General features: G+C 47.6%; 1 protein-coding gene across 4 annotated transcripts; it reads right to left on the bottom strand.

Annotated features, from left to right (window-relative positions):
- Window positions 1-304: 304 nt before the first annotated feature.
- SLC41A3 (solute carrier family 41 member 3) lies at window positions 305-27,290 on the bottom strand. Of its 4 annotated transcripts, none has more exons than XM_038149297.1 (11): window positions 27,117-27,290; window positions 24,913-25,229; window positions 14,521-14,628; window positions 13,642-13,713; window positions 12,695-12,839; window positions 10,477-10,623; window positions 7,723-7,867; window positions 6,748-6,827; window positions 4,624-4,758; window positions 3,697-3,845; window positions 305-1,203 (listed from the first exon to the last, which is right to left on the bottom strand). In XM_038149297.1, the coding sequence occupies exons 2-11, from the start codon at window positions 25,201-25,203 to the stop codon at window positions 1,018-1,020; spliced, it is 1,458 nt and encodes a 485-aa protein (XP_038005225.1). In that variant the 5' UTR covers window positions 25,204-25,229; window positions 27,117-27,290; the 3' UTR covers window positions 305-1,017. The 4 variants fall into 4 exon arrangements, with proteins under 4 accessions (XP_038005225.1, XP_038005224.1, XP_038005226.1 ...); XM_038149296.1 differs by lacking the exon at window positions 27,117-27,290 and adding an exon at window positions 26,277-26,406; XM_038149298.1 differs by lacking the exons at window positions 24,913-25,229; window positions 27,117-27,290 and adding exons at window positions 20,180-20,622; window positions 20,983-22,744.

The following is a 27,290-nucleotide window of genomic DNA, read 5'->3' as shown; positions in this document are numbered from 1 at the left end:
AGCCTGAGGAGTCACTGGCCACAGCCTTGTGCCTGATTGTCACCCAAACCAACAGAGGCAGGTCCTGGACTCATTCCAGAGCAGTTGTTAATGAGTGGATGATGACTGTGGGAGAGGCTTTAATTCTAACCTGAAACATGTGGACATTCTTTGTTAGGAAACACTGATTTTTCTGAAACCCTATTAAAATTGTGTTGTCCAACCCTGACTGGATGAGAAAAAAACAAGAAGTTCTACCTGACAAGTTAGAACTAAAAACAGGCAGAGTCGTGGCAAGAAAAAAGCAACCTACAAATCCACAGCATTACTCTTTTTTTTTTTTTTTACCCACTTTATTTATGTGTGCGTTTCTATAAACATTTTAACTACTGGACATTTCATAAACCGTAAAAACAAACCTTCCTGCCCCCAAAACGCAATCTAACCAGCTTTCTGGTCAGACACCAGCGATGCTGTCAGGGCAGGTAGGTGGTATCCCTAGGTAACCTCCCACTGGGCATGAGCCAGCAGCTCATTGCCTCAGATCCTGAGCCTCTGACCTGGTTGCTCTGCTACTCCAGGAGCAGGAGAGAAGTGGGGTGAATAAAGAATTTCCCTTGGTAGAAAGTCAGAGTCTGATGGAGGGGCTGCAACATCCACTTGCAGGATCAGACGCAGTGAGCTCGGCAGGCTTTGGAGCAGCCTCGGGGCTGTCTCAGTGCTGGGGATTGAGACCACGGCCCAAATGCTCCTTCCTTCCTTCCTCCCCAGTGGCCCAAATGCTCCTTGTTGCCCTGTTTGCCAGGTGCAGGTGTGAGCAGGGGGTGCTCCTTAAACCCGCTTTGCTCCCTTGCAAGGGCAGGAGTTTGTGGGTGCTGATTCCTCGGGGCTGTAAGGCACGGTGGGGAGGGCAGGTGGGTGGCAGGGTGGCAGGGGAGGCCCAGCCCAGCCAGGTGAGCCAGCACGGAGTGCCAGGCAACCCCGTGGCCCGCAGGGAAGCACCGTGTCACACGAGGGATGAGAGCAGCACGGGGACTCTCAGTTGCCCAGGTTCATGTCTGTGCCATGGATGAGCCAGACCAGGCGGAAACAGATGGCCAGGAATCCAGTGCCCAGGAGGTCCCCCAGGGCAGTGAGGTAGGGGATGGAGAAATTGTCTGGGTCCAGAGCCTTCCTCCACATCAGGCGCACAATCAGGTCAGCCACGTAGAGCAGGATCCCCACCTGGGACAGGCAAGAGAGGAGGGCAGAGAGAAGGTAACAGACAAACCCTGGGCTCAGAGCCAAAGTGACGTGGCCGTGGCCAGGGAGACAGAGCTAGAGAGATCACTGAGCATTCACACCTTCCCCAGAGAGCTGAGATTCCTCACTGGGATGGGATGGCATGGCATGGCATGGCATGGCATGGCATGGCATGGCATGGCATGGCATGGCATGGCATGGCATGGCATGGCATGGCATGGCATGGCATGGCATGGCATGGCATGGGTGTAGCTGGCTCCTACCCTAAGGCATCACATAACCCACAGTGCCACAGCCCTCTGCTGCCAGCCACAAGTGCAGAAACCCTGCCTGAACTGCTCACCAGCACTGCCTGCCCAAACCAGAGCCTGGCCACACCAAAAGCATCTCCCAAAGGTACAGCTCCTACTCCTGTGCCCTGAATGGGAGTGCTCCCACCCACTCCACCAGATGAAGGGTTTCTGTGAATATGCAGGCAACCCCAAAGGACAAGTTCATAGCCAGACTCTTTTCTCTTCATCCTTTTTTCCATTAGTAATTCAGATCATGTCTACTTTGTTTTTCCTAAAAGTCTCAGTGGACAACTGGAGTTTGAGGCAGTTTTTACATCAAAGCTATCCCAAGCAGAACTGACATGAACAAAAAAATCTTTTTTTTTCATCTCAACAGTTTAAAAATCTTTGTTGTGATTTCTTTTCATTCTTATTACATTCCCAATTCTGATAAACAGATGGCAGAAAAAAATACTTCGGTTAAAGATTAAAGACTGTCTAGTTAATTGAATTAAGACGGGAGAGAGAATTTGCACCCCACATCTGTGGTCCCTCCATGGGAGACCACAGCACATCAGGAAGCAAAGCCTGAGGCAGCATTTCTAAAGGTGAAAACTGCAAGCTGGGTTGGGAGAAAGGGAGGAGAAGAGATGGGGGAAGTAAATTAAATAACAGAATCACAGAAACTAAAGCTGGCTGGAAACTCGAGAGTTTTACATAGATCATTTGTCTTCCTCAATTCAGGATCAAATACATCCACATCTTTCCTGATGGAAATTTTGTTTAACTTGTGCTAAACAACCCTCACAGTTGGAGGTGCCACACTCTATGCAATCAGCCCCATAGCTTTTTTCCCCCCATTTTTGTTTTTTCCCAAGGCCTAATATAAATCTGCCTTTTTCCATTTGAAATCCATGATTTCATGTTTCCTCCCCTAATGACCACATAGCAAATGTTATTCTGTCCCTTCCTACAGAAATCTGGCAGTTTAAAGGCTGTTAACCAGACTTTTCCCAAGTCTCTCTACTTCGGACTAGTTAACCCCAGACCATTCCATCACTCCTCTGAGGTCATGTTTTCTGGGCCTCTGATCTTGGGCTTCCTCCAACTGACCCAAACTTTCCCCCAAACCCTCTTTCTTTCTGTCTTTCTTTATAAAGTATAACAGAGGGGGGGAAAGGGCCAGGCTGAGTGTACCCTCCTCCACTGGCCTCCATGGGAATCTCTTGGGATCAGTGGTGTTGCTGGGATGCTGCTCTTTATGCTGTCATTTATTCTTGTATTTCCATGCTTGGCTTTGGTTGAGGAGTTACCTCAATGCATAAAGAGAAGAACAAATATTTTCCTTTAAACTGTGGCTGTGCTTCTGGGCTTAGGGCTGTGCACAGGTCGAGAAAAACTGATTGTTTACACACACAAGGAATTCACCCTCAGACACAAGGCTGCTTGTAAGGCAAAGTGAGAGTCAGCCACCTCATCATGCAAATCAATGAATCACTCATTTAAAAGGGCAAGTGAAGTCAGAGCCTCTGTGAGTTCAGGCAACAGCCACATGCATTTCTGAGTGAGAAAAATAAACTTTACAGGGCAGGAAAAGCAGTAAAAGGGAACAAGCAGAACAAATCAGATTATCTGCCCATTGCCTATCAGGAACTTTTACTTTTGAAGATGAACTGCTCAGGGCCTGGGCTTTCCCTTTGTCTTTTGCCCACATGGCCCTGCCCAGAGGGATTCCTTAGGTCTTCACCATAAAATGTGACAGTGGTCTCCAAAATGGGTGGGGAAACCTGCTGGCTGCAGTTCACTGCTTCTCACCTTTCTGGGGTGAGTAGTGGAAGCCTGGAAATACTTGGAGCTTAGAGACTCAAGGAATGAACATTTTAAAGCAAGGTACTTCTTGCTAAGTGTGTTTTTGCACACTTACTGCAGCTCAGTGGATGTTGAGAACTTTTTCCTCCTCTCACACCTGATCCCTCACTCACCCTAAAGCACAGTTGTGCTCACGTGAGAAACTAGAGCCTGGCAATTTGGGTGAAGAATTACTGGAGCTACAGAATGTACATGAGTCTTGGCAGAAGCACACCTGAAATTACAGGAAACAGAGGCTGCTGCTGAATGTTTTACTGTGACTCCTTTTTAACCTGGAGAAGGCTGGTTTTATGTTATCTGATAGATTCCTTTCGGATGAGAGTTTGGGGTTTACCTGCAGCAAAGCAGCAGCCAGATAGAACATCACAAAGGTGAAGGACAGGGATGTGTGGCCTCCCTGCAGCAGGTGGATGGTGTAGAGGAACACGAGGTGCCCTGGGATCACCAGGAGGAACAGGACCCGGGCTGACTTGGAATTCACCCCTGCAGAGCAGAGACAGAAGCAGGGGTAACAGCAGCTGGGGAGGCTGAGGGGAGGACAGGACACTGCAGATTTTAATGCATGAACCTGGGGCTGCCCCCTCCCACCAAGCTCATTGCTAATGCCTTCTCTAGATCACACAAACGTAGGATCAGCCCAGCGGCTTTGTCTAGCACTGAAACTGCATGCCAAAGGCTTTGTGCTCCCTGCTGATCCACTCTGATTCTTGCAAACACTCCTCTCAGCTGCTCCCTGCCTCCCACAACTTCTGCTCTGCCTCACTGCAACAGATTTTCCCAGTTTATAGCTTGATCTAGCACTAACTCTCAACCTAACAGGGAAAATCAAGAGGAACTCTATAAAGACAACAGACCCAAAATTGAGTTTTGCTGATTCTCAAGTATTTCCAGTGCTGAAGATGGAGGAATTGCTGATTTTCAGCAAGATTATGGTCTGTTCACTGCTCTGTCCACAGGTGATGGCTGTAGGCTGGCCATTAAAACGACTTTCTGTTAGATCAAATCTAAGATTCTTCTTCAATTACTTTCTTTAGTGCTCCCTGAAGGCCACTTTCTTTGCATGCCAGTGATCAAATATGCCTTAAGCCTTTTTTTCATGCTGCCCACTGCAAGGATGCTTCCTCTCCGATCTGAGTATTCTCTGAGGAAGGGGAAAGTTCTGCCTTTGAAACCCAGCTAGTCCTTCACCAGCCAGGCTTGGGAAAGGAACTATCTGTGATGACAGGCCTTGAGACACGGACACCAAGGGTTCAGGGTCTACCTGATGAGAAGAATGTGGTGCATGGGTTGGGCCAGTTCTGCCTCATCTTGTACGGCAAAACTCCAGGCATGCTCCAGAAGTGCAGGAATGTAGAAATTCGGCTAGCTTGGATGGCCACCAGATTCCCTCCAACACCTGTGAGGACAAAACACAGAAAACCTGTAAACCACCTTCACCACAGCAGGAAACATCAGTCCAAAACCCAGCGTAAGGTGAGTCAATGTGCATTCACTGAGAGCGGCAGTGAGAGAAAGAGAAAACCTGATCCCTGCATCCCTAGGGGTGCTGCACTATTCACTTTGCAGGAACAGCTCCTAAAAATCAGGAAGGCTCCAGTAATTGTGTTCTTCTGACTGCTGGCTGAAAACATTTTCCCTTTCTCCCCAGCACTGGATGTGGCCTCTGAAGACAATGTAACTGCACCTGGTTGGACACAGCCTGTGAGCAACACCTGGGGAAAGCAGTGCACATGCTGCTCATGGCCACTTCTTGGACTTACTCAGAGAACCATTATTGTTTGAAAGACAACAAAACATCACAGAGAGTGATTATATGTCTGTCTGAAGGTACCTAACACACTTTTTAAATGAGAAAGAATCTTTAGAATGAATTAGAACCCAAAAATGTTAGCTAATTAAAGTAAATTAATTCATTCCAGACTGATTAATTGCAGCAAACATAAAAAAGCAGCTACAGAGGGATAATGATCTGTGAAGCAAACTTCCACCACCCTAAGTATTTTCAGGGTGGAAATGCCACAGAAAAGAAAATGGTGAGCCAGATGCTACAGACTTCTCATGCCTTCCCTTCCTTGGAGAAGAAGTCATCATTAACTGTGAGATTCAGATGGGAATCAAAGTGAAAATACTCAGGTTGTCTCACTGTAGCTGAAGATGGGACCTGAGCCATGCGCTGCCACGCTTTGCACAGGCAGAGGGAAGAGCTGCCTGTGCAGAGACACAGAGCACTGCACCCCTCTGCCAGCAGCTCTGCCAAACGGGGCACCTGTCCCCACAGAGCCAGCTCTGGGGCTGTCATTGCTCAGCTAAATGGCTGCTGACTTTCCCAAGCAGGCTCCTTGGGTAACCATGCTGGAAAGGGTTTGTCAGCAAGGTGGTTGTCCTTATGCAGATCCAGGAAGGTGGCAGCTGGGTGACACCCTCTAGCACTGCAACAGGACACCACGAGGGTGGCACAAGGCCCTAGGAACCTGGGTTTCCCTTGGAATGGGCCTGTCCTACAAGAATGTTATAATAGCAGAAAAATAGGCTAGTGGATCTTCAGTGATACCAGGATGCCCAGCAGTTTGTGCTGATAGGTGTGTGTATAAAAGTACTGTGAATATAAATATAAATATAAATATAAATATAAATATAAATATCTATAAATATATACACAAAATATGTTGAGATATATATATAAAAATCTAATTATATCCAATCCATGCATATAATCTTTATATATATAAAGATATATATTTATCTCATATAAATATAAATACAAATATAAATATAAATATACACACAAAATATATTGCGATATATATATAAAAATCCAATTATATCCAATCCATGCATATAATCTTTATATATATATATAAAGATATATATATTTATTTCATGCATTAATATAATATACTATAATATAATTTAATATACACACAGAATATGTTGAGATATATATAAATCAAATTATATCCAATCCATGCTTATAATCTCTCAGATACACACACATGTATAATTTAATTATATTAAAAGTTATCAACATTCTTTATAAGGGATAATTGAACTGCACAAATCACTGAGTGGACGGAAGGAAACAAGGGAAAATGGATTTATTGTGACATCCCCATAGGTCTGATTTTATGAAAAGTGTCAACATAGCTCTCAGAGATGCTGTTAACCTTTTTTTGCACAGCTCTGTCCTCACTGCTATTTTGCTCCAGAGACACTTCAAAACATAAGCAGGAACGTGATGGGGACCAGTAGCTTCACTTCCACTCATGATGTGAGCAGGGAATTGAACACTTGATCTCTATTTAGGGGCAATGGTGGATGCCAGAAGCCTTGGGAGGAAGGGGAGGTATAAAAGAAAGCATGCATAGAACCCCCATGCCCAACCTACCATTAATCACAGGTGTGAAAACTGCCATGCCTTCAAAGTTTGGGTCAGTTACAGTTTTGTCCAGGATGAGCCCACCAATGCTGTTAAGAAAAGGACAGTAAATGAGGTTGGACCAATCTTTACCCAGGGCAATTCCTACACTGAAAATAGCACACTGCCATGGGTTCCTGCATCTTCCCCATTGCCAGGGCTGGGCTGTTCACCATGCCCTCCTTTTATAGCTCAGCTTCCACCTACAGAAAGCCTTACAGATTTTGTTAATGGCATAATGAGTTCAGAAGGACCTCCTTGCCCACCCCAAGCAAAACTGGTAGTAGTTAGGAAAGCATTATCATCCTCCCACAAAGTTTTGTTACACTTCTCTACTAGACTTAGCAGGTTTTAAAAATTCTTTTCCAGATCTCAGCTGAAAGATGTAGCACAGGAAGAAGGAACTACCTGGCTTTACATTTACCAGTATTTTCTCTTTACAGCTGGATAAGAATGAGGTTGAAGCCTGACAGTTTGTGATGATCAAAGCCTGACAATTTGTGATGATCATCATCTGTGCTTTCCGTTTCCTGGCTTTCACCCATGTGGTGCCTGGATGTGTGAGTGAGACTTAGAATGATTTGCTTTTCCCAGTCCTATGGGGGCTCCTTATCAGCTGTCTCGCAAATAAGAGAGACAGACTGAAACCCTTTGGCACAGTTTGTATCTCCTTTATGCAGGACTGAGAAGGACCAGAGGCAATTTTTAAAAAATAAATTGAGAATCTTCTCTGGCAAAAGGATATTCTGCAGAAGGAGAAGGTGCTGCACCAGGTGGCACACAGTACTTCAAACTTTACAGACTCAGAAGAGACTGTTGGAGAGACACCAATGGCTGAGAAGACCCTGCTGCTGTCCCTGCCAGTGTCACCTTTGGTGTCCCAATAAGGGAGCCCAGGGTGTCTCTGCAGTGTGCACACAGGGCTGGGAGCCGTGCCTCGCTTACCTGCTGATGCTCATGGCAACAATGACCGGCTGCCACCCAGACTTCAGGACTTCAGCCAGGGAAGGACTTTGCTTGGCAATAGCAACCCAGAGAGGGATCATGACAATGAACACAGCACAGATCAGAGGAGAAAGGTACTTCACATCTGGCAAGGAAAAGAAATTTTGAATTAAATACCCGCAGCTTCACTGGTTGCCAAAATTGTAATGCACAAAGATGGGAAGAAGTGCAGCAGGACTCTTGCTCCAACTGAGTTATGTTAGAGGAAAAAATCACATGAAGCATGATAGTCCCCACAAAACCATCTCATTCCACCACAGAAATCCATAATTAATGCCTGAAATTCACTGCTAGAGGATGCTGTTTGCAAACCAGCAGGATTCAAAGCAAGTTCTAGTTGAAGACGAACAATTCTCCAATTCCGTCTCCAACTAAGAAAGACAAAAAGTTGCAAAATTTCTGGCTTCAGGGTACAAATCAAACAGCAGGGCAAGGGGGAAACTCCTGTGTGGAAGCTGTATCCCACTCAGGGCAGACACCTCATACCTTCACTTAAAACAAGAGGACAGAAGTACTTTAGGAGGCAAGCTAGCAGAATTGCTGAGCAGCTGGTCTGCTCTATAGGAACAAATGTTCTCTGGCATATATAAGCCAGTTCAAATCTGGGGTTTCTTTTGTGCTAGCTTGCATGTGTTTCCATTAGGTGCTTTTTCCATTCAGCAGAGGCATAGCCTTGGAGTGATCTTTAGAAGCAAAGAAATTAAAAAATAAGTGGATGTGCAGCACTAAAAGAAAATAAACATGACTCAGAAGCATGAGAAACACCTTCGAGCAATGGGGCTGATGCCAACCCTTTTGATACAAAAATGCTTCTTCAACAAAGCTCTCCATCTGGTCTCTGAGCTGGGGCCAAAGGCAGTGGGATGTAACGCTGGCTTTGCAGGTAATCTGGGAGATGAAGCAGCTCAAAGTGTGCATTTTTAAAAACACCATTGCCAAGGCCTTGGGCTACCTGGATGAGACAGCACTGACGTGATGGCATCTTCTGGGAGTGAAAGGCTCTGACACAAAGAGGTGCAACTCTTCCTGAGAGGCTTCAGTGGGACTGAAATGCAACTCCTCCTGGGAGTCAAGGGTTTTGTCAGTGCACTTTACCCTCTGGAGTCATCCAGGACAGGTGGGTTGTATGACAGACTCAGCTGCTGAACTGGGTCTCTTACCCACACCACATGTTGTTTTGAGCAATTAATTCCTTCTTAAATAATGCAGGCACAGAGCACTGGAGTTGATCAAACCTTACCAGAGCCCACAGAAAGGCTCCTGGCAGGATGAATGGTCTTCAGGCTCCACATTCCAGTTCTGCTGCATTCTCTCACAGGCAGCCCATAAGCAAGCTGAAACCCTTTGGCACAGTTTGTATCTCCTTTATGCAGGACTGAGAAGGACCAGAGGCAATTTTTAAAAAAAAATTGAGAATCTTCTCTGGCAAGGGGATATTCTGCAGAAGGAGAAGGTGCTGCACCAGGTGGCACACAGTACTTCAAACTTTACAGGCTCATCAGTATTTCTGAAGGATACATACACATTTTGGTAGGCCCAGAAGTTTTTAGACTGTGACCTGCACCTTATTACACACTGGGCAGGGAAATGGATTTGTTCAAGCACCATCAGCAGTGCCATCCTTCTACCTGCTTCACTTCATGCTCCCAATGACTTGGTGTCTGTGTGCTGACTATTTTCCATCTCAAGAGGCTCTTTAAACCACTCTGGCAACCCCAGAAATGCTCTCTGGTCACAGCCATAGAGGTTATCATGTTGTTCTGCCCTGTGCTCCCTGGGAGATATTATCTGAGACACAGCAACTGAAAGATAGATTAGCTTTACAGAGGCAGGTGCAAAGGCATCATGGAAAAATCCTATTTAAAAAAAGCACCTTTGAAGCTCAAAGAGGACAGGATGGAAGAAATTCATAGGCCTCTCCCTGCAGTGTGGGCTCCTTCACTCCCTCACTTGTGCTTGCACATGGAATGAGTTATGCAAACTGAGAACAGCTGCCTCACTGCTTCTGCTCAGTCTGAAGCAACAGTTTGGGTTTCAAATGGAATTGAGTTTGCTGGATCTTTTTATTTTCCCGTTTCTGTTCTAGCTTAGGCTCACAGTAAATGGCCTAACACTTTAAAAGCAACAGACATATATCACCAATGTTTTGAACTTCTGAGGGTCATCAGATGCCCAAGCCTTTGGCAACCAGCAGCACAGCCAACCTCAGACCACAGCTCCTACTCAGAGTCCTGCAGGCACAAAACACTGCAGACTACTTCCCTCCAACTGAATATCTTGTTCATCCATGACTCTCCATGTGAGAGAATACAAGAATATTTTACCAGTGCCAAAACCCTGAAATTGCCTTGTGAAGAAGGCGCTGCTGTTACCCATGCACAGGAAGTAGTTTTGCCTGGCTAGTGACAGATCGAGGAACAGAGTCAGTGTCACATATGTCAGCCTCCTGTTCCAAAGCTGCACAATACATGTTGGTCATTTCTTTGACAAATCCCAGTTGTGTTTACTAGGCTCTGCCTTCCAGTTTGTTACTAAAAGACAGTCTGGAAAAAACCTCTTTGGTCATTTTTCTACCCCAGTGGCATGAGAGCCTCCATTCTGAATCATGCCAGAATTGCTGAGGCAGCCTGCAGTAATTTCCCAAGGATTTGTGAGCTCCCTGGCTGAGCTGCAGTTCCCTGCTGAACACTGTACCTATGTATTTGAAGAGTGTGCTGCTGATTCCTGCGAGGAGGGAAAGGGTTATCAAATCTCCCAGGCTCGCTGCTATGGGTGTGGCGACGTTGTCTGGATTGATCCCAACTTTCCTTGCTCCAATGATCACACCAATCATCACCAGACCTAGAGAAGACACAGAGCAGGCATCAGAGAGTGCATTTGGCTGTGTTTTACCCCAGAGCTGCTGTTGTGGTTCCAGAGGGACCAGAGAAGGGGGTCTAAGAGAAGCAAGAAGCACGTTACCCACAACAGCACCATGCAGCTGGAAACTGGACCCCCCCAGGAATTTGTCCTTTTGTTTTCACCAACCTGAAGTGCACGACTCTGTCCTTATAAACTGCACCAAGGGCCCAGAGGCACACAAGCAAATTCCAGGGATCAAAGCAGATACCAGCAGGCAGCCCAAATGTAGAAGCTCCCCTCCTGAGCAGCCTAATCTTTGCTGCCTTGAAGCAGGACCAGGCACGAAGCACACTCATAGATAAGCACACAGCAGGCATGCAGCAGCCTCTTGGTGCCATCCCCTCCTCTGGATTCCACAGCACAAAGATATTTTCCATATTAGACTGAAATTTCTCAAAGTTTGAATCACCAAGGAGCTGTGAGCTTCCTTACAGTAGCCTGCATTAGCCTTTCAGCCCAGCCATCAGACTGAGCCCTCATGTCCCAGAGCCCTTGGGGCTGCTTTAATTTGCACTGGGTGGATATTGATGCTGTGAGCAGCTCCTGAGGCAAGGGGTTATGGTGGTGGCCCACATCTATTCCTTTGTCCTCTGCGGTGCCCCTGGAATATTGAGCTGCTTTTCAGCATTGCTGGGGACAAGAGAGGTTTTGCTCGCCCAAGTAAATTTAGGAACACAAACCCCAAACCGTGGTGACCATGTGGGAATCCCTCAGCTATCAGATCTCTCACAGGCCTGTGGAAGAAGCACCTGGAATAAGCCCTGGCCAGGCTCCACTGCTGACTAGCAAAGGCAGCCTTGAGACAGGACATAAGACATCACTTCAAAGTCCTTCTGTGGCTGACAGGCTGCACCAAAGGAAGCCCAAGAAATGGTGATTCCCTCTAGCTCACAACCTCTCTGTGCCTGTCTACACAGCCCCTCCAAAGCTGAGCACGCACAGGAGCATCAGTTCTACCCCAAGAAATGCTACATATGCATCTTCCCTGATACAGCATCCCTAACACAAAACACATCCTCACAGAACATGACCTTTCCACAGCAGCCCTCCCAGACACCCACACTCCCCTCCCCTCACTACAGTTCATGCTGCTTCCCTCCCTGGCCATAAAAGCAGCGGCTTCCCCTCGTGCACACCCACACACAGGCTGCCTGTGACATGTCCAGGGAAAAATCTGGTGTCAAACCTGAGACAGTGCAGCAGCAAAGCCTCTCTGTAGCACACCAAGCAGGGAGATTGTAGGGAAGAGTAATGAAAGCTGAGCTGCTGGTTTTTAACAACTGCCTCATCCCACGTTTTTCATCAAAGGCATCTGCAGTCAGCCTTTGACTCCAGCTTCAGGATATGCAGTTGTTCTAACTTGTCCCTTTCATTTAGAAAACTTGCAGTATCCTTCGTGCCAGCTGCTCTATTCAGGGTATCATGCTGCCCTCCTATGGCAGACCTACAAACTGGAGCTCTTCAGGCCACTCAGAACAGCTCCTACTGCCCAGACCATCACATTCCTCTGGAAGAGGAAGAGCCAGGGGAGAGGACTGCCTGTTCCCAGCTCACAGCAGGCTACTGTGTGAGCCACAGCTCTGCTCAGGGTGTGGGGTGACCCAAGTCCATCTTGAGCGTGATCTGGATTTGTCTGCTAACAGACCCTCCACTCCCTGGTGACATTATTTCACCCTCCCCTGGGAAAGGGACAGTGTAGATGGCTCGTGTGACACCTCAGAGACACGGAGTGGGGGGTGTTTGTACAGCCATGCACAGCTTGGGGTATTTTTCATGTGTCAGGTGAAGAACATTTTGATTGCTGCTTGTGGATGCTGAGAGCAACAGATCATGGGGGAAGAGAAGCAAAGGCAGGATGCAGAGAGGATGAAAGCAGCAGACACAGCTCCCTGCATCCCACCTCCCTCTGCCAGACCAGAGGGATGCCAGCTGGGCCTCCTGGTGGAACAGGGACAGTTCATTCCCCTCCCTGAGTGCTGCATGTTTGACCAGAGGAAGCAGAACCACTCACCAAGGGAGAGTGCAGCTATGAAGGCCGTGGTCACACTGCTGGCACACAGCACAGCAGCCTGGCTCAGCTCCACAGAGCCCTTGGAGATGGCTCCCAGGATCACAGCAGCCACAGCAGCCAGGAGTCCCACCACAGTGGCCTGGACCTGGGGACCAAAGGACAGCTGGTGAGCACTGACCCACATCTGCTCCCGGCAGCCCTGGCTGCACACCACTGCAGCACTGCCACAGCTTGCAGGGCAAAGCCTGGCACAGATGCTGATTGAGTATTTAAACAGCATCCCTGCAAGGCTCCACTAGATCAAAAAAGAAATCCTGACAAAGTTTGCAGAAAATCTCTGGGGGCCTGCAAAGGGCAGATATCACTTCAGCAAAGGACACCGAGTCCACCAGCAGAGGAATAGCCCTGGTCAAGACAAAAACGGGCTCCCCATCAGCTCTGCACTCCTGGGAGGCTTGGAGCTGTGCAGGGAGATAAGGAAAGCACACAGACACATGCTGCCAGCCCTGAGGTATTGCCATGTGCAAACTCCAGGCTGGCTCCTGGATTTTAACAAGCAGGAGAATTGCCTTTACAAGAGGCAATTTCTCCCATCTCTCCCCTCCTGCCCAAGGCTGATTCCCACACAGTGCCAGGAAATGACAGGCTTTATCCAGGGGCTGCTGTGAAACAGGGATTGTGCCACAGCTCCTGCTGCAAAAGGAGTTTTATTGGTTCAGTTTGTCCACAAAGGCAACGAATGTCCAGATGTGTTTTACAGCTAAACTACAAGCTCTGGGGCCACACAGAGCTTTACTAGAGGTCAAGTCCTGGCTCTGCCTGGCTGTGTTGAGGATACCTGCCCCAAATCACCAGCTCTGCATTCAGCACTGCTGGAACAGATGCTGCTGGTCTGCAACATAGCAAGAGAAAAGGGACTTTTGCATGTCCCAGCTGAAGTGACTCACCTGGATAAGGGCTAAATTGCAGGTGGCCATTTTCCACTGCTTCTGGGCATCATCCATCTGTCCAGTGTTAGCCTAGGAGTCAAGAGAGGTACCCTGAAAAGCTGTTCCTGTGGTACAGGTGGCTGCTGAAGGCAGTTTCACCTGCTCCCTGGGGGAAAGGGGCTGTCAGAGAGAGGCAAATGCAGGTCACCATCACCCAGCCTTCCCTGCACTTCCTTCTTGACACCTTTCCACCCGCCCAGTGTCCCAGGGGCATCAGAGGCTCACACTGGAGGTGCACAGGTGTTGCAGGGCACCCAGCTAAAAGTGAAGTGGGCATATCCACCACAGCCCACACAGACAAAAAGCTGAACATTTTTTGTCCCTTGTTCCCCCTAAATTGCTCTGGTAAGTTACAATTTCTCCTGAGGCATAATAAAATAAAATAGACCAAAGTGAACAAAATTGCTTAGGGAGATAGAAGAGATCAAATACAGAGCAGCAAAAGCTGCTGCAGGTTCCAAGAAGCCTCAGTCTGCTCCCCCCAAGGTAGGATTGCTGGGAAGCCCTCAAGGATCAATACCCACAGAAAAGCAATCCAGCACTGAAGCTGACAGCTGTGGAGCCCTGGCTTTGTCTCCTTCATGTGTCACAGGGCCCCAAATATCAGCAAGTGGCCACCCAGGGATTAATTCACCTTCGAAGTGCAGATGGAAATTCTCTGTTCCAGTTACAAAATGAGGGCAAACACATTATTTTAATGCTCACACCCCACTAGTTTCTAGTTAGCAGAAAAGGGCATCTCTCATACACAGCGTGATTATATAAATGAAGAATCTCCTGATGTCTCCTACTAATCACCCCCCTCCCAACACTCCCCACCAGCTTGTTAGCACTCACAGCAGTGGAGAGCCTGGATGCCAGTGTCATCTCCAGATTCCCCTTCAGGCCAACCAAGGCAGGAACCAGGATAAACACTTCTGTAATTGTCCGGAACACATCCCAGTGCTGGAAGGAAACAAAGGCACTGACCTCAGCTTGTGGTGCTGCCCAGTCCTGTGCTGCTGCACCCCAGGGCAGCAGGTTCTTGTCTCACCACCTCCAGGTGTCCTGTGCTTGTCTCACCACCTCCAGGTGTCCAGATGCTGCCCTGATGCATTTTATGTTTTGCATTTTGGGAGGGAAGGAAGGAATTTTCAGCTTGCAGTATTCTTTCTCATCTCATGCACAACAAAGCACTGCCCTAATGAGGAAGGATCTTCCTTTCTGGAGGCAACAGAAGATTTTGGAAACCCACAAATTAAAACCTGCCTTTAGCATCAGCCAAGACCAATGTTAAAAGCAATTAAGGTTCACAAGCCAAATTAAATAGAGCATGTTCTCCATCCTTTGCACTGAAACTAGAAACAGGAACCTATACTGCTATCCAAACTCATAAGAACAAAATCAAAGATCTGGGAAATGATCTCACAAGAACTTGTGTCTGTCTTTTCTTACCAAACTTCAAGTCAAGCATCTAAGACTGGTGGGGGGAGGGAACGAGATTTTTGCATCTCTTCTCCACAGGCAGTTCCTAAATCTTTCTGTTACCAAGCACATTCTTGGTACAGCTGGAAATAGGTTTTGAATTAAGATATCTCACAAGCCAAACTGCTGGGCCAATATCTTGACTGTTGTTGCTCCTCTGCAGCTGAACTGTACAAAGCTGTTGAACCAGCTGCAACACCACAGACAATGTGAAAAGATAAGAAACTTTGTTGACTGGCATGTCTTCTCTAATTTTTGTACCATACAGTGCCTTGGAATAGAATTCATCCCTCCTCTGTGCATTCAAGGGTGTTGGCAAAGCCCTGCTGTAGGCAGAGAGGTTTAAATCAGGATGAAATCACAGAACGGGGCATGAAGGAAGAGTAACGAGCCCAACATCTAAGAGCAGAATACAAGGAAAAAAGTGTGGCTGCAATGAGTCAGATCAAAGGTCCATCTAACCCATCCTTAGCTCTGCCAATAATCCAATTTGGGCGCATGAAACAAGAATCTACAAAAATGACAAGTAAATGGGATAAATCTCCTGTGCAATTTCCAGACTCTGACTGTCTGCCACAGGCTACTGAGCTGGTGGGGGTTTTCTGCACACTTCCCAGTGTTGAAAGGCTTTCTCCTTCAGGTCCTCATCCAAACTCCCCCCTCCAAGCCATGTGCCATCCTGTGACACAGATTTCCATAGTTTAGCTGCACATCACAAGAAGGATCAATTTGTTCTTTCCAACTTGCCACTGACTAGTACCCATGGTGGTCCTGAATTCTGGCACTAGAGGACAAAACAAACCAGCACATTCCTACCCACCTTTTTCACATCCACAGGGATTCTGTAAACCTGAATATCCAGGTGGTTGGACAGACTCAACAAATGGTGACACATTCAGCTGCCAGCCTGTTAGGAAATATATCCAGGCTGCAACAATAAACACCTGTATCCAGGTGTTTTTCTTGGGCTGTGCCATGGGAAGCTGTGGGAAGGTGGTGGTGTCTGCTGGGAAGACCTCACAGCTTCCTTCTCAGTCAGGATGAATGAAATTGGGCTGAGCCAGTCCTGAGCATGTGGTGCAAGGCACCTCAGAAGTGCAGATAACAGGCAAAACATTATTATCAATATAAAAAAGGCACTTTTCCTGGGAGGGGTGGAAACAGGCACGTTTCAAAATGTTCAAGGTATGTTACTGTTGCATAAACAACCCACAATACAAAAATTCTCCCCTTATTTGACACACTACAGTTTTGTTTAAATTTGTTAACGTGGAACTTAAATACCTAGCTGAGAAAAGCTAGGGGTGGACATCTCTTTTAAAGATTCATATCCCCCTCTCTCCTCTCTCTTCAATTAAGAATAAAGATCCAAACACATCTTTGACACCTTCAAAAGAAAGAGGAGAAAACACAGACTTCACAGTCACAATGTTAAACTCCCAATCATTTAGAGCACACAGGCATGCAGAAATTCATACTTAAGACCTTGCATATTTTGCACATAAAAAGACATAAATAGAAAGCAACAGAAGAACTTAACTGTTTGTATTTTCTGTGCATGCCACCTTTGAGAAATATGACTTTGGTACATCCAGGTAAGCTCCAATCCTTGTGACATAATAGATTTTGCAGGTCTCAAGCCATCAGAATAGAAGTTTCAGCATATGAGGTATGATTTTTGAGACTCTGCCTTACATATAATTACACCTGAAAGCTCTGAACAATTAATAATCACACAACTGTACTAATAAAAAAAAAAGCTGACTTAATTGCCTCTATTTGAGTCTCATTAGTGACTCACTAAGAGCCTAAAGAAAGATTCTTAATGATTTATACCACAACAGCCAGGACTCCATTGTGATAGTGACTGCAAAAATACAGAATAAACAGATGATGCCAGTGCCATCAAGTTGCAGGACTGTCAGCTGGAGGAGGGGCTGAGTGGGGCAGTTTGGAGCCATGCAGGCAAGGGACTATCTGAATGAAGACACCTGGACAAAGCCTAGGAAATGCCTCTGTCCTTTGAGAGGAAAACTGGCCTAGAAAGAACAAAAACATTCCATGCAGCATTGCAAACCCAGACAGGCAGACACAGAGCCAGAAAGAGACTCTTCCCCACTTCACATGTTCATAATGGAGTTTCAGCCCTAAAACTCAGCTCTGAAGAAGCCTGGTTAATAATTCCATGTTCTACCCATAGCACTGGATCTGCTCGTGGGGTCCCTCAGAGGAAGAGAGGCTATCATGGATGCACTGAGCCAGCCCCCAGCCTCAGTGCAGCCCTGCTGCAGCTCCCCACACTGTCCTCACAGACCCAATCTGTCCCGTTACCTCCCCAGGACATCCATCTCCCATGGGAGCAGCTCAGGAGCCTCAGAGGTTTTCCATTGCTCTGAACAAGTCAACAGAAAGATCAAAATATCCTAGAGTACAAAATGCAAGCCAATTCAAAATCCTTTTCAAAGCTAATCATCTCACGGGCTTTTGTCAACAAAGGACAGAGATATCTTATATTTGTGACTTTTATTTGGACTGTGTCCCACTCCAGTGGCATGGAAAGGGAAAATGAAAAGGAAGCTTTCCTTCTAAATTCTCTGGTTTGAAATCTGATCAGCCAACTTCAATGATTCTTCACCTTACTGTAAAAAAGTGGGCCAAGCACTGGCAGGGCCCTGCAAGGTCTCCAGCAGTGCCAGCCAGCTCAGAATCCAGATGGACCAGCAGCCAAGGACCACTGGAACAGAGGCAGAAATGTCCAAAAGGAAAAAACCTGTGCCTTGCCATCAGCCCTGCAGAGAGACTGCATCCCCTGCACACACAGGGAGAGAAAATGGCAAACATCTTCTTTGGGCATCCTTTTCCTACAGCATGGGAGACCCAGGTCTGAGCCTTAGAGTCAGCTGGGCTAGATAAATCTCTTCTGTTGATTTTTCTCTTAAACAATAATATGAACAGTTCTTGGTCTCATCCCAGAGCAGTTCAGAATCTGCTAAAATCCTGTGAAGTTTGATAGGATATAAAGGAGCAATTCACGCTTTGCTCTCTTTACAGCAATACGAGCCCTGCAAAAGAGCATCAGCTGGACTCACAACACAGAACCAAGTTATTTCAAGATATTTTGTATGTAATAAAAGAAGGGCAGCATGATTAAACTCAGTATTATCTATGCTCTAGATACCATCCTTAAGCTTGCCCATATATCTCCCTGTCCAAGACAGACAGAGTTTCCTAAGAATGTTTTGCAGTCACTAGGGTAAAACATTCCTTAGCCAGAGGAACCACTAGAAAATGGGCAAACCACAGACTCCTGGACTTGAAAAACCTGTAGTTTCAGAATGTGAGCCCTCATGCCTGGCAATATGAGTCTTATGGTACCTGGCCTCAAGCAAACAAACAGTCAGGTTTTAGTTGGACAGGGCTGTGAGTTTCTATCTCTCACACTTGCAGGAAGTTGAAAATAAACAGCTCAAAGACAAAGAAGCACAGAAGAATATCCCAAACCTTTAAAGGCTAAGATCTCTGCATTTTCCCAGCTGCTGGTTTTGTTTTTATCTGTGGGGTTGTTGATACCATGGCAGCTCACCTCACTAACATCTCTCCTGTGCCATTTGTGACTCTCAATGCACTGGGCTCCCTCCTCTGAGAGCTGCACCTATGGACTGACCATTTCTATTTCAACATACTTCACCAAAATATACACTTCCTGTGGTCGTGGTTTACACCTGACCCCGTTTCTATGAGTCAAGTGAGCAAATACACAAACTAGATTGCACATTGTTATTTAAAGGACAGGTGCAAGGTATGCATACATGGCCTGTGTTTCCCATCAGTTTGGATACAGTTACATTTCTGAACACAGCTCAGTTCTTAGCAAGTGAATGGATTTCTTCAAGACAAAGACCTATTGACTCCAAGGTACAGAGTGGGTATGTGCTATGTCTTTCTCCTTCTTTGAGACAAATGCTAACTATCAACATAACATCTTGGGTAGTTTGAGAACTTCTGTAATGCTGCAGGACAGGTCTGTGCCTAAGCACAGCACAAGGTGGAGATGACAAACACAGCCCAGAAAGAGCCTGTGCCACTTCAGTTAACCCTTCTTCGATATTCCTTTTGCTCCCTTTAGCTCAATTTCTCTGCCTTTGTTTCTTCCATTGCAAGAAAAAAACAAGCAAGGTATTGTCTTTCCAAACATTCAAGTATCCATATTTAGCTCCTCCTGTGGTATTAATGCCAGAGAATCCAATGTACTCCAGTGAGCTCAGAGTGGAGGATATATCCTTGGGAAACTCTGCCAGCCTTTTGATTTGTAAATCCACCAGCATGAGATGACCAAATGAGATCAAATTTTGTATTTCTATTTGTGCCACCAGTACAAAGGAAAGAGGGATGGGATAGATCCTGCTTGGGGGCACAATGGTGTAAGTGCTGCAGCACTCCCTGGCAGTCAGGGGAAGTTACTCTCAATTTATACCCACCTCAGGAACTGCCCAAGAAGCACTCAGTTTGTAGGCAAGGCTAATCATTTTATGGTGGCATGCCTCTCATCACAGTATCTAAATGCTTTTTAGACCAAAGATTATATTAGGTTGTTTGCAAAGAACTGAAAGCATGAACTCGCCTCTAAGTAAGACAGGTAGTTAATAAGAACCTGACCTAGATCTCCTTATCAGCAATTTTTGAAGGAAAGAAATGATATCATGCAACAGGGGAATATGCTGCAGCCTGATCCAGTTGCTTCACAGGAGTCTTTACCAAAGTGTTCAGCTCCACACAGAAAAGGGAGCACTCAGTCTAACACACCCAGAGCAGTGCTAGGCAGCCATCTGACAACCAGTGTCCCACACCACAAGGAACCCAGCTACTGATCTAAAGGAGATGGATGGTGTCCCTGCAGCACAGAAAAAGCCTACAGCCATACTGCTGACTGGCTGCTAGGACCACACTCATTAAAACCAAACAAGCTCAAGCGCTCAAGGTCAGAGCCTTAGCCCACCCTCTCACTACAGGTTGCCTGATCACAGGTACCTACTTGAACAACATCCATCAAGAGGCCAGCAGCTACCATTCCCAAGCCAGCCAGGAGGAAGGGCACAAAAATCTGAGAGGCAATGGAGAATGATGTCTCTGGGAGAAATCCACTGGCTGACCTGGTCAACTTGCAGGTGAAACCTCTCAGCTTCTTGCCATGGAAGCACAGTTCCAGCTGTAACTGGGTGACCACCATGGTCACACACTGTTACCCCATGCTCAGCAGGAAAATGGAGGGAGATCAGGACATGACACAGATCCTCTTTGTAGCTCTCTCCAAAGTCAGAAGGAATGTTTTTCCTCAAACTACGGCAACGATGCCAAATTCCTTTAGTTTCTTCTCCTCCTAGGAGCACGTCCAGACGATTGCAGCAAGGGTATCCTCCAAAACTGGTTCAGCTGGGTTGAGCCCAGGTGGCAGCAAACTCGATGGACACAATTTCTCTGATTTATATCCAGGGGGGAATTAAAAAAGAGAAGAGAAGATTGTAGAGATGCTTGTGGACGAATAGAAACGAGCCCACACCCCATTCAGCTCCCACCGCTTCGGTAAAAAACCAGTAAGACCTGCTCAGGCTACAGCACTGAAAGAGTAACAAGTCATACAAGAATCCCTCAGCGTGCTCAAACACACTGGTGTCCTTTCTGCTCGGGTTACATTTCTCGTCAGAGCGCGGCGCGCGTTTGATTCGACGGTTTAATGTGTAAGCCTGCTGCCAACCAGCCCAGCTCCCTCGCTCCCACCACAAGCACCGCTGAACTTTCCTCACTGTCCCGAGGCCGAGGAGGTGGGCAGTTACCAACCACGATCCATTCTGCGCTTCTCCAAGGTGAAGAAAGGTCAAGCAGAGCAGGAGGCTACGTTTCTCTCAGCTGACGGCGTTACGCAGGTCCTGTGCCCAGGCAGGTGACACAGCTGAGCCGGCTGGTGACACAAGATCTGCCCTTCTAGACCCCGGCCCGTGACACAAGATCTGCCCTTCTAGACCCCGGCCCCTCGTGTCCGCTCCATGGTCTCCGTGGGACACAACAATCAGGCTGTGCCAGCTGTACCTCTGAATGACTGGCTCTCCGGGGGGAAAAAAAGTTCAGAGAACCAGCCAATAAGCTTCAAAAGCGAGCACCCTTATCTGCTGTCATCACTTCAACTTTCTGCTAGTTTGCAAAGGCCGAGATAAGAGTCCTAGCCGGAGCTCATTTAAGGTAGCTCCATAATCTCTTTGCACGACAGGCAAGGGAGGGAAAGGGCACGCTGTGAGCTGGTCACCCTTCCTGTTCTAAAGTGATACACACTGCTCCTGCATGCTCCTGGGAAGTACTGTCTTTGAGAGAGGGGGTCTCGTCCCAGAGCTTCACGGTTAAGGAGCCTATACAAGGTCAAAAATCAGAGCTGCACCATGGCTACATATGGCCAAAAAAATTTGCATTCTGCTCCGTAAATGCTTCAGCTCAAAGTCAGGCATGTAGGGAAAAGAGTCATGGTATTATGCCTGGGCTCCTTTCTAATAATTATTATGGGAAAACTAATTGAATCAGAGGGTCAAAAAGCTTTAAAAACCACCTTTTAGGATGGATCGACTCCTTCCCTCACATTCCCGGCAGAGAGGAAAAGGCTAATGGCTTGTGGACTCTGTCCTTGTGACAGGGTCCCCAGCACTGCGGGGGAGTTGGAGAGAACATGACATGCTTGCAGCTAAATTGGGAACTGAGGAAGCTCTGGGGTGTTTCTTTGGTCTGAGCTCACACCAGCTGAGGTGACAGAGCAGATCTCCCTGGAAGCAAGGCTGAAAACAAACGGAAGCTGCAGAGGCTCTGTCCTTCGCTGCTTTCTAGGCTGTTATTTTGGTACAGCCCCCAAAATCTTCTCCACTCCCAGCTGCCTTGGTGTGCACTGTGTCTACGCCACCTAACAATGGTGCAGTTAGCTGAAAGCTAACAGGAGAGAACAGTTCAGCTAATCTAACTGGAGAAAAAGTCCCACAATATCTGGAAGAGCCAGGTTAATAAAAATCCTGTAACAGCCACACATAACCCAACCTCTTTATACCAGGGAAGAGAGAAATGACAATATGAAGGCCCAGTTCTAGTTAGTCATTCACAGAGGCTTCAAAGAAATAAAAGACAATTTCTGGACAAAATTTCTGGACAAAAAAATAGGTTTTCCAGTTCTAATAATGTGCCTACCTAGTCCCATACGTCACTGTGTCAGCTAACTGGATTAATGACAGGCAGAAGTATTAATGTAAAGGAAATATCAACGAGACTGAATGACTCAAATGACATTAAAAAACACAGCAGCAACACATCCTGTACTAAAGCATCAGCCTGACAGGGTTTATGAGTTTATCACGCTCTATCTCTCTCCTTCTAAGCAAGCATCATAAAAAGCCCTCAACCGATAAATCAGTGTGCAGACAGGTAATTGGTTCAGGTGACCCATGTGTGTACACTGGGCCATTTTATTATGCATTTAAGGAGCCTCTGATAAAGAGCCACACCATATTTATCAGCAGAGAGATGCATCACATTTTCCTGGCAAAGAAATATACCTTATTTGTCCAGAAAACATACATCAGGTTTGAGAAGAAAGACAGCATTGCTCAACAGTGGGAAAAAGATGGCAACCAGCTAGTGGAAAAACTAAAAAAAACCCAAACAGCTCATGGCTGTGCCACTCAAGAGGGCAAAACCTGGAGAGGTGCACTGCTGCCCTGCTCTGCACTCAGATACATCCCCATGTTGCCAGCTAGTCAATGTAGCACTGCCCTGGAGGAGTCAAAGCAGAAACAACCTCTTGGGTGAGTCCTGACCCTGATCTAGATCCTCCCTCCACTGGCACAGTACAAAAAACAGAACAGAAAGATGGCAAGTGTCTGAGAGCACAGTTTCATACCTACCTTGTCATCACTGCAAAGAAGAGACAGAAATGACAGAATGCTCTCACAGCGTGGCAGTGCTGGCAGCACCATTCCAACACCATGGGCTCACAGGAGAACCTGATGATGCTTTCCAGGGACTGCATGTCCCAGCTGCTCCAGCACTACCACTCCTGTCTCTGGGAGCTCTCTGTTACACCAAGCAGTGTATTTTTGTTTCTAACCTTGCTCTTCTCCTCCCCACTTTGGAAAAGGGCAGAGAAGAGAACTTTTGTGCTGAGCTGGAAGGCAGGCAGATGGAGAGTGCCTGGGGCCCAGGGACTCCCAGGCATCCACTATTGTCCCACAGAAAGAGCAGCAGCAGCCAGGCAAAGGCCAGGACTGGCTCAGGAAGGAAGGGCAGCAGCAAGTCCTTGCTGAGATGTGCTCAAGCAGTCCACGGTCATGCACAAACAGCCACTGTGCTCCTTGCCAAAAGCCACGTTTCCTATGAGATGTTGCATGGGTTGATTTCTCATTCTTTAAGCACTAATATGATGACTTTTAGTGAGCTCTGTATTTGCAAAAACAGAAAACAGACTTTTGCAGTTTCAGAGGAGAATGAGGTCTGTCTCACATTCTGTTCATATTAGTGGCTCAGTTCCTCCTAGGGCAAAAACTCCCAAGGAAGAAACATTGAAGGAAAAGTCCTCCTCCAACATCATAAACCCATCTGCAATCCATTTCACACTTTAATAACTCACAGTAGGAAGAAACATACATTTAATGTCAGACATCCATAGGAACAGGCAGCTCTGGAAAGTATAAAAAATAAAAATGGAAGTGGCTGCTCAGTGTTCAAGGCTCTTGGGAATAATGTCCAAGGAGACAAAAAGTAGTTTGACACTGGGTTCTGCATTTGCCTGGTGTTCTGTGATGTGACTAGACATTCTGCTGGGTATCAAGTACATGCTGAGGTCAGTTAAGGATACTGTGTCACTCCTAAGCCTTTACAGCTCTTCCAGCTCAGGGAGATCAGCCCTGGGTTAATGACAAAGGAACACAGCTCCACATTTGTGAAAGTTGTCAATGTAAGCACTGTAGCTTCTGTGCCCCTGTATCAGATAGGTCAGGGTAGTTTGACCTCACAGCTAGTTAGTCAAATAACAAGGTTAACAAAAAGGCATGCTGTTAGAGGAACCCAGAGTGCAAAGGCATAGCAGTTTATAATCAGCTTTAAACTGTCTAAAATTAGGTGCTGAGCATTGCCTTAAAGGTCTGTATTGCTGCACCGTAAGAGGAAAGGGCTCATCCTGATCCCCACAGAGTCAGAAATGGGACTTAAGGAACTCAAGTCTTCTGCTGTGAGGCCTTAGAAAAGGACATGGTGCACAGGCAGGGCTGAGCTGTTGTATGGAATGTTAACAGTGCTGGGCTGGCTGATGCCTCGGGCAAGGAAGCAGCGGGTGCAGGACCGTCCAGAGCTACGTCCACGAATGATGTCACCCCTGTGTCTGCTGCAGGAAAGCACTGTGCCACCTCAGGCTGCGCTCACCCACCCTCTTCCCAGGACCAAGGGGAGATCACTGCATATTCCTAATCACTAATCAATTAGGACTCCACATTCCCAATCAGCCTTCGTGTACTTTTTAGTACCATGTTCTCTTTTTTATCCAGAGGAGGAAAGGCACCAAAAAGCACCACCTGTCTCTTGGGAGCTGCACAGTACATAATAGTTGACTTTAAGGGACATGCTGGCATAGGAAACTGCTGCAAATCCTGCCTTACTATGCCATTCCCAGAGCAAATCTCATGCCTGTGAAGAAAAGTTGCCCACTTATCCCACAACAGGTATGTCAGATGAGTTTCTTTCCCTTACCTGAACATAATCCAAAACCATGCCTGCCAAGACCATGCCAAGCCCAGCTAGGAGGTATGGCAGGAGCACTTGTAGGCAAATTGAGATTGCTGACTCTTCCTGTGACTTTGCCATGGCTGCTTTCTCCTCAGGCAGCAGCTTCTGCTGTGCATGCAGAGAGCCATCCTCTGGCTCCTGGCTGCCAAGTCGGCTCTCTCTGTGTTTACCCTTGCTCCTTCCTTTGTGCCGGGATCGCTCTCCATTCCTGGACCTGCCCTCTTTCCTTCTCTGCCGAACTTCCTCACCTTTCATGGTGGCTTTCTTGAATCACAGTTTTTCTGAAAAACAAAGTCAGAAACAATGAGATAACAAAAAGAAGCATCAGGTAGAGAGACAGGAAATTCTTTGGTACTGTGTGCGCTCCATTAACCTGAAGGCAAACTACAACTTACTCCACAAACCCAAGATACTCTGCTGGCCCCAATACTCGTACTTAGTTTACCTTCAAATTTGTATAGTGTGGAACCAATCTCCCTTTCTGTAGCAGCATCTCTTCCTAGGCCTGTGCTCACACTGCAGTGCTTGCTGCGCATCCTGGCTGCTCCCTGAGAATGCCCAGAAGAACAGTGCTGCACATGGCCTGAACTCTTGACCCACCAGCTCTCACACTGGGAGTCACAAAGAACTTATGAGCCCAGCAGAATCCAACCCTTTTCAGGAGCTGACCCCTAGCCAAGAAATGGGAGCAGCTGACTTCCTTATATCCTAGCATCCCACAGCCCAGCAAAGGACTAGCATCCAGCTGTGTACTGTGCTTACTACCTAGCACAGCTGATCACCACTCCTCTATAACAAGACAATTCTTTGATCTTCATGCTAATCTGGATACTTTTCCTTCCTTTTGTGCCTTAGTTGACACACATGCACTACATGACTCATCTATCTACAGAGAAGTTGCCATGACCCCACAGCATCTTACAAGAAAAAATAAACATGCACAATTCTAACCAGTAGCACTTTTGCTGCCATCAAATCTCCTTTCTTGATGGAACTGTCACTCATACTGCCTGTCCCACCGCTGGTCCAGGCAGTGCCCCAAGTCTTTCACCCATCACCTCCTGCCAGCCCTCATCGGGATTAACCTCTGCCAGATGTTCCCTGATGCTCTCATTTCCAGGATGGAACACCCCGAGGTATCCCAGGTAGGACCAGCCCTCCTCTTGCCCCAACATCTGGAGAGCGGAGGAAACAGCTGGGAGGCCCCAACAACGGCCGGGGAGGGGAGGGAGGGGCGGGAGGGAGGAAAGATGGGCAGAAAGATGGACAAGACAAAGTCCCGCTCTGCGGGCGGAGGAAGCGCGGCCCCGTCCCTGCGCGGCGCTTACCGGCTCCGTGCGCTGCCCGGGCGCTGCCCGCGCCGGGGCTGTCCCCGCGGGCCCGGCCCGCTGCGGCCGCGGCAGCCTCCCGCCACATCAGGGCGCGGCGGCCGCGGGTTCGAGCCCGGCCCCCGCCCGCGGAGGCGGAGGCGGCGCTGTGAGTGGCAGCCGCCGGTCCTGCCCCGGCGCCGTGCCCGCACCGCCGCTGCCGCACGCCCCGCCACGCCGGCAGCGGCCCCGGGCCCCTCCCGGTACCCCCGGCCGCAGCGGGGACACTGCCAGCAAGGACGGGTGTGCTCGGGGGACAGCCCGGGCAAGGACGGGTGTGCTCGGGGGACAGCTCGGGGACACTGCCAGCAAGGACGGGTGTGCTCGGGGGACAGCCCCGGACGGCAGCGCCCTGGCCCGGAGCACTCCCGCTCTCCCCCATCCTCTCCCGGAGCGCGGGAGGGTGGTAGGGAAAGGGTGACAGCTTCCAGCGTGGGCAGCGTCAACAGGAGGCTGCAATTAAGCGCTGCGGAAGGACGTTTCCTCTGTTTGGGTTCGTCGGGGTGTTTTTTGTTGGGTTGGTTGGCGGGGTTTTTTTCCTCCTCGTTTTGGCATTTGCGAGAGCTCGTGTTGCGAGCTTCCTGTGCGAAAGCCTGCCTCCGCCACCGGCAGAGCTCAGCTCCCGTTGGTTCGGTTTTTCTCCCCCTCCCGTTCTGAATCAGCGTGTTAGAAATGTGATTTACAGCATCCATCACATTCAAGCACATAAATCTCATTAAGCACTGGAGTAACCATACTCATGCAAGTCTCCTGAATCATGCAGCTCAAATTTCCAGAACAATTGAGGATATTAAATCATACCTCAGTACCAGAGCAAACTTATATCCTGCTGAAGTCTCTCAGATGTCATGCTATGCTAAAGGGCTCTTACAGATAAAACGGTGCCCCTGGCTCAAAGCAGGGCACACCAAAAGGAGTTGGAGGTTTTTGCAAGTGGCAGTAACGAAACCCTGCAGCTGCTGCGTGTCGAGGGTG

This window comes from Motacilla alba, chromosome 12 (assembly GCF_015832195.1).
Source record: "Motacilla alba alba isolate MOTALB_02 chromosome 12, Motacilla_alba_V1.0_pri, whole genome shotgun sequence".
Classification (NCBI taxonomy): Eukaryota; Metazoa; Chordata; class Aves; order Passeriformes; family Motacillidae; genus Motacilla; species Motacilla alba.
The sequence above is the reverse complement of the archived record's forward strand: the minus strand, read 5'-3'. Positions and strand labels throughout refer to the sequence as shown.